We start from the raw sequence: 13,468 nt of genomic DNA, 5'->3' as shown, positions 1-13,468 counted from the left end.
GCAAAACTGATTGAAATCAATGGAAGTTTTGTCTGTGTAGGGACCAATGCTGCAGTCCCTAATAAAACCTCTATATCATTTAATTAGTTCATTAAATACTTACCTTTTTGTGTTCATGTGGGCCCTTAACATTATCCTCAAATCTACGCCATCATGAATTATAAATAAATAATAGTTTGGTTTTCAAGAGGTGCTTTTTAAGACTGTTAGGGCGTTAACTTCAACTTACCTTGAAAAGTGTCCCATATGTTTTATGAATTACCTCAAGGATTTCAGCAATATGTTGTCATTTTTTTAAAAACCATTTTTTGCTGCAATGTGCAACTTATTTAAAAAAAAACAAACCTGTTTCCCACAGGAAACAAATCAATGCTCTCTTCTCATAGCTTGCTTGCATCAGTTAATGAAGGGGCACGCAGCAAGTCAGCCGTTTGAGTAGGCTTTTTTTTAAATGCAGCTTTGATGCCACAAAGATGGGTTTAAACAAATGCATTGCTTGGAACCCTGGAGTTAAGACCAAAAATATGGGACAACTTCCAAGGTAGGTACATTTTTATGCCTATAACAACAGACCTTTAGGTTTCAGTCCTGCTCCCATTGAAGTTCAATGTCAGTTCTTGTGTTGCCTACAAAGGGATCAGGATCAAGGCTCTGATGATGAAATTATAATTGGCCAGCAGTAAATACATTAAAAGTAATTGGCAATGTGACTATTGGGTGTTTGTTATAGAACAATCAGGAATTGCTTTACTTGCTTTAGTTCAGTAATGCAGTTCTAAGATATTGATATACAGAGGAGAAAAGAATTTTTAAAGAATGAAATAATTAAATCATATTAAAAGATAACAAGATATTTTTCAGTCAGGTGTTTGGTAGTTAAACTGATCGTTAAAATGTATGCAAAATACTTATGATTGAGGAACACATCTGTCAGAGCTATTTTATAAAGAGCTTTTAAAGCCGCATTTTCACTTCGCAGATTTTTTTCTTGAAAGTTTTGAACATCAGTGGAACGTGGAAAAAAACTGCTGTTAACTCGTTTTGTTTTGTCTCACAGGTTAGTGTGGGAAAAAGCTTTCAAGCAATAGTAAATCACTTGTGTCAAAACAGAGGGTCAACAAATAGTTCATAGAAATAGTTCATAGAAAGATTCTGCTGTTCGATATGCTTAATTTATGGGCCTAAGAGGAAAAACAACTGAAAGACTGCAATGCACATGATAAGGCTTTGCAGTTTCATGTGGAATGCTTAGTGAAGGTATCATCGTAAGCCTGATTAAGAGAGAGTAGCTTGAGATGGCATTGAATCAGAGCAAATCTGCAAAAGACAACATTTAATGCACTAACTAGCTCAGACTTTTCATAATCATGAATGGCTTCCAGATAAAGACGTGACTGAACTTTCCCTGGGGCATACATTATATTGACTCTTCTGTCTCCCACTCCACCCCTTTTTATGAGACTCTTAGGAATGTAAGAGCTTGTCTATATGGCCCTTGGACTACAGGGATATGAATTGCAGTGTGCACTGAACTGTTGCGCTGTAACTGCCCCATGTAGACCTGGCTAGCAGAAACGAAAAGGTACCAAATTTGCGTTAATGTATTCAATTTCAAATAGGCTACAATACTGTGAACTAGATACCTTTTAGTTCACACTAGCAGGGTCTACACAGGGCAGAAAAAAATCAGGTTTAAGATTCTTTTTGTTTTTTCTATAAAGTATTTTCGTTAGCAGCAGTAAATGTATCTGGAAAAATATTCTGGGAAATTAACACACCTGGTTGTATAATTTTTCTTTCTTTCTTTCTTTCTTTCTTTCTTTCTTTCTTTCTTTCCAGTGTTTCCATTCTGTTACATATTTACAGGTGGCTGACATTACAGTAAACTATTCTGAGATAAGTTAGCTACCAGAGCATTTAGACATGGAGTACTATATTATGGAGTGAAGAAAGTAAAGCAGAATCCAATGTCACTACTAATAACAGAAGGTTATGGAGTTTTTAATACAACAGAGAACCTTAATGCTATAAGATATTTACCATGATACTGTGTATAATTCTGTGTCAGTCTATTTAATGATTGCTTGAACTAGGGGTTCTTAGTGTCCATGTAGTCAGCTCGAGACTTTGAGGAAACCACATTTCATACCAGTAACTGTCTTTGGCTTACTCGTACTAATGGATTTTCTTTTTCTCTCTGTAGCCAATAACACGGCCGCCTGTTCCAGCCCACCAAGTTCCCCCATATAAAGCTGTTTCAGCCAGGTTCCGGCCCTTCACCTTTTCACAAAGCACCCCCATTGGCCTGGATCGAGTGGGACGCAGGCAACAAATGAGAGCATCTAATGGTAAGTTTTACAGGTCTTTTTAAAGGGTTACAAACCAAATATGTTACAGAAATTAAGAGAATGGGCCAATTCATCAGTGCCTTGGATGGTGGTTATAAACTACACATATAGTGTAAACGAATGCAAATGGTAAAGTAGTGTACATTGGAGCTGCTTTATTTTATACTTTCCTGGTACTGCTTTTCCTGCCACATTCAAATTATACTTATGTGGCACACCTACTGAATGCTAAACAGATGCAAGTTGCTCCCTTTTATCACTTCTACTCATATTTTCAACCCACATACTCCCTACAGGTAATTCACACCGCTCTCTGAAGGCTTGTCTATTTGGGAAATAATGCTGAATTAACTAAAGGTGTTAATTTAAAGTCCGTTAAATCACATTAAACCTTTGAGTGAGGCTCTCATTCAGAAGTCAAATGGCCACTGAAAGAATATGTTCAGACAGGGATTTATTGAATTTTAACTAAGCACTTTAAATTCACACCTTTAGTTAATTCAGATTAATTTCCAATGTAGAGAAGCCCTAAATCACCAATGGATTTGTCCCAGAGAGTTGCACATGCTTGCAACAATGGTGAATGTAGTCCATGACATTTATTCAGGTTTATGTGAAAATGAAGTACTAATCTTTAGAAAGGACTGTAAAATCAAATGCCTTTTTGAAGCAGTGTATTTTAATGTCCCTTTGATTTGCCCCCTACATTTATTCTCCAATTCTAGTTATCATTAGTACCTACTTGTCACATTATTTCAAGCTGATAGCAAGAACATTAGTATCTTCTGATAAATCATTAATTGGCAGGAGATGTTAAAAGACGCTTGGTCAATACCATCTGTCTTCTTTCAGATACTTGAGAACATCCTCTGAGCAGTTGCTCATTTTTCACTGTCAAGGGCCTAAAAGCCAAAGTGCATTCTTCAGTTCAGGCCCCTTCACTATGGTAATCTAAAGGATAGCTGCTGGAAAGCCACTTGGAACCTTCCCTGTGCTGCTCCTTATGTACATGGAGTAAGTGGCGTTGAATTCAAGTTCTACTGTGACCTGAAGTGAAAGATCTTCTCAAATAGCACTTTCAGTGTTTCTTTATTAAAAATTAAGAGCATAAATCAAATACCTTTTCAGGAGTCTGTATTTGGTGCAGGTTCATACCAGTTCCAAACTGAATTGTTAACTAGATCATGTAATTTTATTCAAATTCCAGGGAAGGAAGACCCTCAATTCACAAATACATTATTTTAGCTATGAGGGTATTTACATACTGCATGCTAAAATCCATAAAAGAAAATCACTGAGATGGAAAAGTAATATTAGGTAAGTATTCAGGGTACCTTTACCCTCTTCTAATGCAATTTCACAGCTAGAGACGAGGAGACTGTGTATCATGGAACCAGCCAATTCTCCTCAGATCACTAGCAGGTGCTCCATGGACCACAGTTTGGGAATTACTGGCTATGGTATTGAGATTATACTTTGTGTGTGTGTATGTATATAAACATTAAAACACTGGAGACAGTTTGAAGTGTAGAAGAATTTATAGTCTAATTGAAATGATTAAGTAGTACTGCACTCCATGTGTAGTCCCATTGATTCCAGTAGAACTATTCACTGAGTAAGGAATTCATTCTCCATGAGCTAGGATGGAGAAATCAGGTATTTAAATATCGCAAAGTAGGGATTTTTTTTTTTAGTTAAGCTTTCTGTTTCATCTTTGGAAAGCACATAAAAATAGCATTAGCTAACCAATACAGTTACCTCACATTAATTTCTTCTTTTGTTACTTTAGCTTTAGAATATCCAAGTTTCATAAATATCGATGTTTGAGGATAATAGATTGTGAAAGTAAGGATTTCTGTCATTTGTGAAAGGAGTGAAATCAAAGCAATGCTGATCATATCTAGATATTATGTTAGCAAACTAGTTATGATAACGACTAAAGTCATACATGGATAGCTTTCTAAATCAAAGACTTGAAGGCAAGTGGGTGGAACACGAGGAGACAGCAAGAGCAATATATCTATATTTCCTTAGTTACAAAAAATTTTTATCTTGTGCTACCTAATGTACACCCACTAACAAGCTGTTTTTGAGAGCTCTGATATGCAAATGGCACAAGCAGAGTTGATGTTCTTGTTAATGGTGGCAGGAGCATGTTTGGGGGAATTTAGATTCAATATCCAAAATTTCCCAACAGACTTGACTCTTTTATGATTTGGAGTTACAGTAATGCTGACTGGACATGAGGGGATTTAAATGACAACTCTCCCTCACACCCAGCCAATCAGAGTTTCATGTTGGACTGGGCTACTGTGCAGGAAAAAGATGGAAAGTAAAGGAAAACAAGGTTCTGTTAAGAGCATACCACAAACATTGGGAAATGGTCTGGCAACTGTTGCAGAGAGTTTTTTAAGTAGCTTCATTGAATAATGGAAGTTAATAGTTAATTTGCCGGTTTTACATATTCTGATCTTTTTCCTTTTTCTCTTAAATTGCTGAGATCATAGACTTTGAACATTTGGGCACCATTTGTTTACTTATTTGCTCAGTGAAATTAGGTTAGATGAAACCTATTTAATTACATAGCATACTTACAGGACAAAATTCTAAGCCTTATCACTGAAAAACAACACATTCTCGTGCTTTTAGTTACTTGCTAAAGAATAGCATGGTATTTTGTGAATTTTAATTTTTACACCATTAGGAAAAGAGCAGTTACGGGGCCTATTGATCATCAGACTGCAGTATGTGTGATCACCAGCCAGGATTAGGAGGAAGTTTCCCTTGAGAATAATATTGCACCTGTCCTGGTGCACAAAGGTGATTTTATGGCTTCAGAGACCATATGTTAGACTACATAGATGATTTGTCTGTTCCAGTATAGGGTTTTCCTATATGTCCCCTAAAAGTCATAAAGTGTTAATGCTTTTCACCCAGAAATTGTGGTTTCAGGTTTGATTAAGGTCATTAGTGAATTTCGGTTGGTGGTCTTAGCTGAGACTCAGTGGATGTTTACTTGCCTGTTTTGTTAAACTATCACAAAATGTTATCCATCAAGGTCCATTCAAAAGCCTGGCATAGAAGGAATGTTTGCAAGTCAGGACTCCGATTCATTGGCAAGCTTGTGTTAGGTAGCTTCGACATGACAGCCGCCTGTATTATATATGATCCCAGATAGAGTTGTTAGACTCCTTCCTACCAGCGTGTACATTGACAGGTCAGATTGTCAGTCTGGTATTATCGACCTTCTGCACTGGTAATGTTCTTTAAGGCGTACTGACATGGATTTTCCTCATGGTGACATAAGAAATTTTAGTGAGTGCTTTCTACCTCTTCACCTTAGAATGTAAAGTGACATTAGGAGAAGAACTTGAGGCAACAGCAGGTGGGGCATCAACATATGTAGACCATCCATACCTGCCTACACTAGGAAACTAGCCCGAAGGAAGACACTGAATTAAGAATAGAATGGGCTAGAAGGATATGTCCTATAGTTTAAGTGAAGCAAGATAACAAGACGACTTACAAATTGAACTCCTGCGTGTTCTGAATGGAAAGAACTGTTCCTTCTCTGTTCTGTCCAACTTCACTCTTCTAGGGCTGCAGCACCTCCAGGGCTAACAGCCATAGCACGGCCAAAAGTCTTGAGACTTTGAAGCAGACCTGAGGACATGAGAAATCCCACCTTAGAAAAACCTGATTCTAAGGCCCAAACCTGAGATTAGGTTTTCATTTTTATATTGAAGCAACAACTTCCTGTGCCGTACTGATGTTTTCTCTTTCCTCCTAGATATGATGTAAACTGTACAGCTGTTATGACTTGAAAAGAGGTGAAATGGGGCTGGGCCTAAGTTCAGCATGTTCGTATACATGATCTAGAACTCTGCAAGCACTGCTGAGGGGCAGGTGCACAGTTATGTAGTCTCATTATGAGTGATGCCTCAATTGGGCCTCTCTTTTTGTATCTGCATTTCTTTATGGGTGCAGTTGATGCCATTTAGATTTCTACATATCTGATTGTGTCCTCAGTTATTTGTGCTTCCTCATTCCCTGACCCACTGCTGCTTCTCACCATTATGTCCCTATCAGCCCAACAGGGATCTGTCTCCTGTTGGGAATTCTATGCCATAAGAATACAAGGAACCTCAGGCATGTGACTCCTTCCTTCCCCCTCCCCGCAATCCTCTTGTGCAACAAGCAACTGGCCAACAATAACTCAAGTAATATTTTGGGTGCCTTGCTTAGCATGGGCTGGGATTACAAGGAAACACAGAATTGCCTTTTGGTACAAATGCTGGTCCCACTGAAATCAGTGAGAGTTTGCCATTGACTTCACACAGGCCAAGGGCAGATGTATCTTCACACAGCTAAAGAATATAATATTAGTGTTCATATACATAACAATAAGGGGGAGTCAAGTTTCCTGTGGCAATTTCTGAGGCTCTCCAAATCATAGGAGGAAGGTCGGAAGGACAATAAGAGTAGAGTTAAGGATGGTGTTGGAACAGATTTAATCTAAGAGGGAATTCCCTGAGTGTCTAGCACAATGGTCCCCAAACTGTGATGTGCACCCCTTAGAGGGGCACGGAAGAATATTTGGGGGGGGCACAGCAGGGCCTGGGCCAACGCCCATATTAGGCGGGGAGGAAGCATCACCCAGCTCCGCTCTGCTCCCAGCTCAGCCCTGGCTTTGGCTCCCAGCTCACAGCCCCACTCCTGGGCCAAGCCCTGCTCCTGGCTCTGGCCCCTCCACTATGCCCCAGGCCCTGGCACCAGCCCCCAAACACGCTTCTGGCCCTGGGCCCTGGCCGCAGCCAGGCTGCAGCCCCACTCCCAGGCCAGGCAGCAATTCTGACCCCCAGCTCCAGGAGAGGCATGGACCAAAAAGTTTGGGGATCACTGGTCTAGTATTTGGGTTTCCTTTTAAATAGTATTAATTTAAAGGATAATATATTTTCTATTTTAATTAACTTAAAAAGATGTTTCTGGGATTTGATCCATTGCACGAGATGCAGATTCAGAGATACGGATGCTTGAAAATTCTGTATAATTTCCTACAAGTCATATGTATGCCTCTTGACTCCCTCCACCTTCCCCTGAAGTGGGAAGTGGCAGAAATCCTCTACCGAGAACTGCATCCTATCAGTTCTGGCAAGAATATTTTCAAATACTTCTTTCATAGAATGCTCACTGTAATCTTTTGCAGGCACTCTGGGGAATCTGAAGTGATTGACTTACTTCATGATGGTATCAGAGTATTGCAAGGTTCCGAGCAGGCCAAATTTTAAAATGCAGTACAATTTGTACAAGAGCTCACCCCTACTGGGCATTTTCCTGTTTTAATGTACCACGCAAAGTATCTCCAAGTGTACTGGGGCTGACTCCAGTCTCTGCTATGCCAGTTTTACAGCTGTGTAAATTCATTGCATTCAGTTAAATTGATTTAGTCCTAATTTATACCATTATAACTAAGAGCAGAATCAAGCCCTTTGAGTACTATTCTGATGTGCTCTAATTAGACAGCTATCATAATTAGCAAACAGATTTTTGTTGGTCCCTTGAGTGGTCACTGAAAGGAGTTTTCAATGTAATCAGATCTAACCATCTTAATTTAATTTTCTTGCCCATATTTTATGCTATTCCTTTTTCACCTGCCTAGTCACATTCTCAGAGGTGTGATAGAATAATTCAAAGGGGTGAATCTGTTTTATGTTATATTTTTAGGATTTTGTCTGGATAGCACTTGTTCAATGTGAATTCTTCAGTTGCAGATGCATATTCCAAGGACAGTGGCTTTTAATGACTTAAAGTAAAGGAATTTTTCTACGGATGACTAATTTTTTAGTTGTTTACTGATTTGTATTGCAAGATACCTTGTAACTGTGCTGTAAATGTGCTTTTCATAATATATTGTAGCTTATTGTAATTGTGATTCTCAGCAGGAAATTATGGTGCAGTTCAATGATTCAGAAGAGAGAGCTGTATTTTTCATACCCACTGGATGCCTTCAAGTGCAGCAGATCCTGCATTTTAGTAAACAAACATAATCAATGTTGTGTTATATATTTGGCTTTTCATTCTCTCTCTGGGGTGGTACAATAGGAAGCCATGTGATTTCTGTGGGTGTTGAGATATGCTGTATGCAAAGCCCCTTGGGAGTTTTCTGAGTGTGTCACTAGGGAAACCAGTCCCAAAAGGTCTGGCATAACTAAACAAGGTTGTTTCCATATAGAGAATCAGTAATTCTGAGTGTAGTGTTTTCCAGACCACAGAAATGTAGTGCCATGATGTCTCTTAAAATTATTTCTAGAGTTTCTTTTTTATACCAGCTTTCAAAAAAATTAGTACAAATGCAAGTTGTCAAAGAGTTCATAATTTGACTGTAGGGGCAGATCCTGCCCTTGCCTCTAGGTTGTGGAACTGATGCAATTCCACTGTGCAAAGGGGGGGGAAGGAGGCAGGATCTTGGTTTGATAGATGCTGAGCTCCTTAGCATCCCCTGGGCTCTAGCATGAGAGGGTTGGTGTGGTCATTGCTGGAGTGGGCTATGGAATGAGTGAAGGCAGGGCTATGTGGCTCTTCTGATCCTTCCTTCTCCATCCCCTGTGGATGAGTTACACTGAGGCTGCATCCTGAATGAGGGAATGCCTTCCCTGCCCGTATCACCCCTCAGAGCAATTGGCTGCTGTTTAGGATTTGAGCTATAATGTAGTGCTAGTCACTTGTAACCAAACAAATATACCAGTTTAGCTGTGACGTAACAGCAGCATTTAAGAGCTATGTGGAAAATACCTTGGGTGTATAATTATACTTACACGTTACATTTTGGAATAATATCAGAAATACACTATGTTATGCAAAGCAGTACTGGAAGACATATTTTTGCTTATGGCTAGAAGAAATTGTAGCTCCCAACAACAACTTTAAAGAGCCTTTTCCTGTGACTTGGAGTAAAAGAGGTGTGTCTTTTGAATTTAGATTGCAACTCTAATTCACATTTAGCTGGTTTAATGAAAAGTAGCAAATACATTCTCTGGCACTGCCAGGATTTAGCCATTAGCTACCAGTGCAGTAGACTGTAAGTACATTATAATGAACACTATATATACAAGTTTTGTTTCTTTTCTGTAACTTCCTCCCTAAGGGTACCCCATGATGTCACCGATCCACTAAACTCACAGCTACACTGAACAGTGAGTGAGCTGTCAGTTTCCAAGAAGGCTCTGGCCTGAAATGCACATACAGAAGCTCAAAGCAATGAATAAGCTGTTTCTGAATTTTCAGGAGCTCAGAGGCTCTAAGCCTTCCTTGTTCTCAGTGAATCTTTTAGGACTAAGCTTCTCCTGTTAAAGGCCAAGCTCCTGCACTGTTTTTGACGGCAGTATGGTAGCCAGGGGGGAAATGGCACGATTTTGGAGTTTGGAGAGCCTTCAGATGGGTATGTGTGAGTAGAAGGTTCAGTCTCTTTATTCTCTGTATTGTTTCTGATTTAAAGTTATCCATTGTTACAGTCACCGGGCTTGATTCTGATCACACTTACGTTGTTGTAAATAATGTAGACTCCACTGCAGTCAGTAGAGTTACACCAGTGGAAAGCTGGACGGAGATCAGAATCAGGCCCACATTGTCTTTTATGTTTTTGCACTGCATTAGAGCTACAAGGATACCCATCCCTATCTGTAAGGTATTTACTCCTCCCGGTAAACATTAGAGGAATGGATACAAAGAGCAAGTGATTGGTTATTTTTTTTAATACAGTTACCAAGGCACCGGAAGCTTCTTGCCTGGTAAGGAATAATGAGTGGTGACCAGCCTAAAAATTACACTCCTTTTTTATCTTTAGTTAAATCTTTTAGAGTATTTATGTCTGCTACGTTTGCTGCAACAAACCAATTGTCAGTACTGACATTACAGTGTGGCTGTAAAAATGAGATCCAGGATGAAATTTGCCACTTAAGATTTTAGGCTAAAAGCTGATTTTTATGTATTATATATTTACCAATTTTCAGGAAAGCAATGTCAGTGAGTTTTAAATGATAGAAATATGTATTTTAAAAGTGGCATTAGTTTTCAGATTTGTAACTCTATGTCTGAGAGATCTCAGCTTTTGAATAGGAATTTTGCAGCCTTCTTGATTAGCTCTATTATGACATTAATATGAATGTGTATTTTAAAATGTTTTGGGGTGGGTAGAAGAACTGCGTTGTTTTACCTCAAGACTAAGGGCAAAATGGTATCCTTCCAAAGAAAGAAATCCACAAGAGAAATGGTTTTAACTGATCTCTGCATCCTATGGCCTTGATTACTTTTGAAAAATTAGTATCTGTATAACAGGAAATGCTTACACGGTGCAGCTGCATCAATGGTAGCAACAGTGTAAGCACTAATACAGGCAGGGCTGTCTATACTATCATGAAAACCTATAGGGCTTGAGTGTGCTTGTCCCTTGTGCATGTGTTTGGGAGCAAGGGCCAAGGAGTTTTCTTCTCCTTACCACCTCATGCAGCCCCAGGCAAGGATGGACATTCATAGTACCTGTGCTCAGAGCAGTGCAGGGGCAAGGAGCAGGACTCCCAAAACAAGGCAAAGACGGGTCCTGGCCCTGCCTCCCTACCGCATCAGTCAGTGAAAGTGGACACCTGCAGAGAGCAGCATGTTCATTCTCCCGCGCATGTCTAGGAGCTGCAGGAGGGATTGTGCTTCCTGAGACCCAGTCCCTCCTGGAGCTCCCTCTGGGGCATTGCAGCCCAAACTAGGGGCTTTAGCATTAGCTACCTATTTAGAACAATTATTCTGGCTTACTTACTAAGTGAAGAATATGACCCATGCTGTAAATGTGGCATAATCCACATTCCTTGGCTTTTTAGACTAACTCTTCAAGGGAAAGTCACAAATTCATATTATCTGTCTGAGTTTCCCCTTCACATCTTTGAAACGCTTAGAGCCCTGTCCATGATATGGACCTGATTGAACTCTCTTATCCCACCACCCACTTGGCCTGCCCAGTGTCTGCCTCCTTCCACTTCCACAGAGCTTGTGCTCACAAAGAGACCTTCACAGTGCCCAGAGGAGAGGGTTGGTGCAGCCAAGGTCCTATTTCCATGTGGAAGAGGAAAGATACACATGTACCGGGTAACCTCTACACATGACAACACAAGGCAGGGAGGAGTAGCTAATCCAGGCCTTAATGTTTGAAAAGCTTTTTGAAGATGAAGGGCGATTCCCATTTACACCAAGATTGCTTTACAATTCCCTGGCAGTGTAAAAGGACCTTAAAATGGGTGCAAATGTAACTTGCATCCACCCTGAGGCACTGTTATTCTGCCAAGGCGATGTAAAAGGGCTGTAATGTAAATGAGAATCAGACAGTAAGATTCACCAGCCTGTACACCAAAGAACGCTCTCCAGTCACAGGATTTTTGTCCCTTTCTTGTCAGGACTTCAGTTTTACCTCTCCAAAAAACACAAGTTCAACACCTCAATCAAGTCCCTTCCCCCTGACACAGGAATCTTCCGCAGGGGCCTTTCTGTTGCTTACAGAAATTATTACACTCTGCAGACCATCTTCCTGAGAATCAAGGCAAGCATGTCTTCTTCTTCATAGCCTGCTTCCTGCAAGATTACACTTTACACGCCATCTGCCTGAGAGCTTCGTCTAAACTAGGTTCTTCCCTCAGACCCAGTCTTCTGCAGGGGCCTTACGCTGTACAGACCATTTGCCTGGGATCCAAAGCAAAGCAAGCCTCTCTGGTAGAGCTGATTGAGAATTTTTTGACTAAATGGCTTTTTGTCGAAAAATGCCGATTTGTCAGAAACAGAACTTTATGTGGAAATGTATCATTTTTGACAAAAGTTTTGTCGGGGAGGTTTTTTGTTTCCAAGATGGAATTTCTGGTCAAAATAAGACTTAAAGAGGGAGACAGCCAATCTAAAATAGTCAATAGCCTGTTGGTTAGGACACTCACCTGGGCTGTGGGAGATGCAGGTTCAAGTCCCTTTGCCAAATCTGGTAGAGTAGGGATCTGAACCTCAGTTTCCCAGGTCCCATGTGAGTGCCTTAATCTCCCCAAGCCCTGTTTCTTTGTGAAAAATTTCAAAAGCCCTTGGTTTCATCCCTGTGCGGAATGGGGGAAATTTTTTGAATCTTAAAAATTTTCATGGGATGGGACAACCATTTCCTGCCTAGCTCTGCTCAATTCTCTGCTTATCTCCTTCATAGCCTGCTCCCTGAAGGATTACACTGCAGGTCATCTGCCTAAGAGTTGCATAAGGACTCGGGCCCAGATTTTTAAGGTTATTTAGGCATTGCTGCACTCAGAATTGCAATGCCTAAGTGTCATTTTCAAAACAGACTTAGGCATTTATGAGCCTAAATTATTTTTTTGACAGTCAGTGGGAAAAGGCACTTAGGAGCCTTTTGAAAATTAGCTTAGGCTTCTAAATCAGTTAGGCATTGCAATGCTGAGCTCAGCAACACCTAAATACCTTTAAAATCTGGGCCTAAGTTCTTTCCCCTGAACCAGGGGCCCGTGCAGGAAGGTATCTACCTACTTATACCACAGGCCTAAAAAGTTTAATGGTTTACATCCTGGTTTACTTCTGTGTAGCTCTGTTGAGCCAATGGGGTTATTCCTGATTTATATGGGTGTATAAGCTAGAGGAAAATCAGTTCCTCAGTAAATGCTATATTGTTGTTGTTGTTATATTTTGCAGAACAAAGGCACTTTCCAGGAGTTTTGCTTTAGCCTCTTGGCAGTTTTACATTCACATTTTTTATTAAATTGTTTTGGTATGTGAGCTTTTCTGAGAAGGCTTTGATTAAAACAAATTACTCTGTTTCAAGCCTGTCACTTTTTTTTTAGTTGTTACAGATGGTGGAATTGAATCTTCTGCCTTAGTTGATGACAATGGTAGTGAAGAGGATTACAGTTATGAGGAACTATGTCAGGCCAGCCCTAGATACCTGCAGCCTGGAGGGGAACAACTAGCAATTAATGAAGTAAGCAGAGGATACGTTCCAGTATGTCTAACCTTTTGGTTAATGTGATGATGTTGCATGTGTTTTATATAACAGTACTCATGCTTGGGAGTCTGGGATCTAGATCTTTTTGCTACATTAT

General features: G+C 40.0%; 1 protein-coding gene across 6 annotated transcripts in view; it reads left to right on the top strand.

The window, feature by feature from the left end:
- SPATA13 (spermatogenesis associated 13) overlaps window positions 1-13,468 on the top strand; it is a 181,996-nt gene that overhangs the window by 143,379 nt on the left and 25,149 nt on the right. For 5 of the 6 annotated variants that reach the window (XM_067562884.1, XM_067562882.1, XM_067562883.1 and 2 more), the window contains 2 exons: window positions 2,204-2,348; window positions 13,211-13,347. In XM_067562884.1, the coding sequence (XP_067418985.1) occupies window positions 2,204-2,348; window positions 13,211-13,347 (282 nt within the window). Of the gene's footprint in view, window positions 1-2,203; window positions 2,349-9,826; window positions 10,136-13,210; window positions 13,348-13,468 lie in introns of those variants that run through there. The other variant, XM_067562886.1, reaches the window with a different exon arrangement.

The sequence above is a fragment of the Emydura macquarii genome, unplaced genomic scaffold (assembly GCF_026122565.2).
Source record: "Emydura macquarii macquarii isolate MOO-44397 ecotype Brisbane River unplaced genomic scaffold, CSIRO-AGI_Emac_v2 contig_2473, whole genome shotgun sequence".
NCBI classification, from domain to species: Eukaryota; Metazoa; Chordata; order Testudines; family Chelidae; genus Emydura; species Emydura macquarii.
Note: the sequence above shows the minus strand (reverse complement) of the source record. Positions and strands in the feature narration are given on the sequence as shown.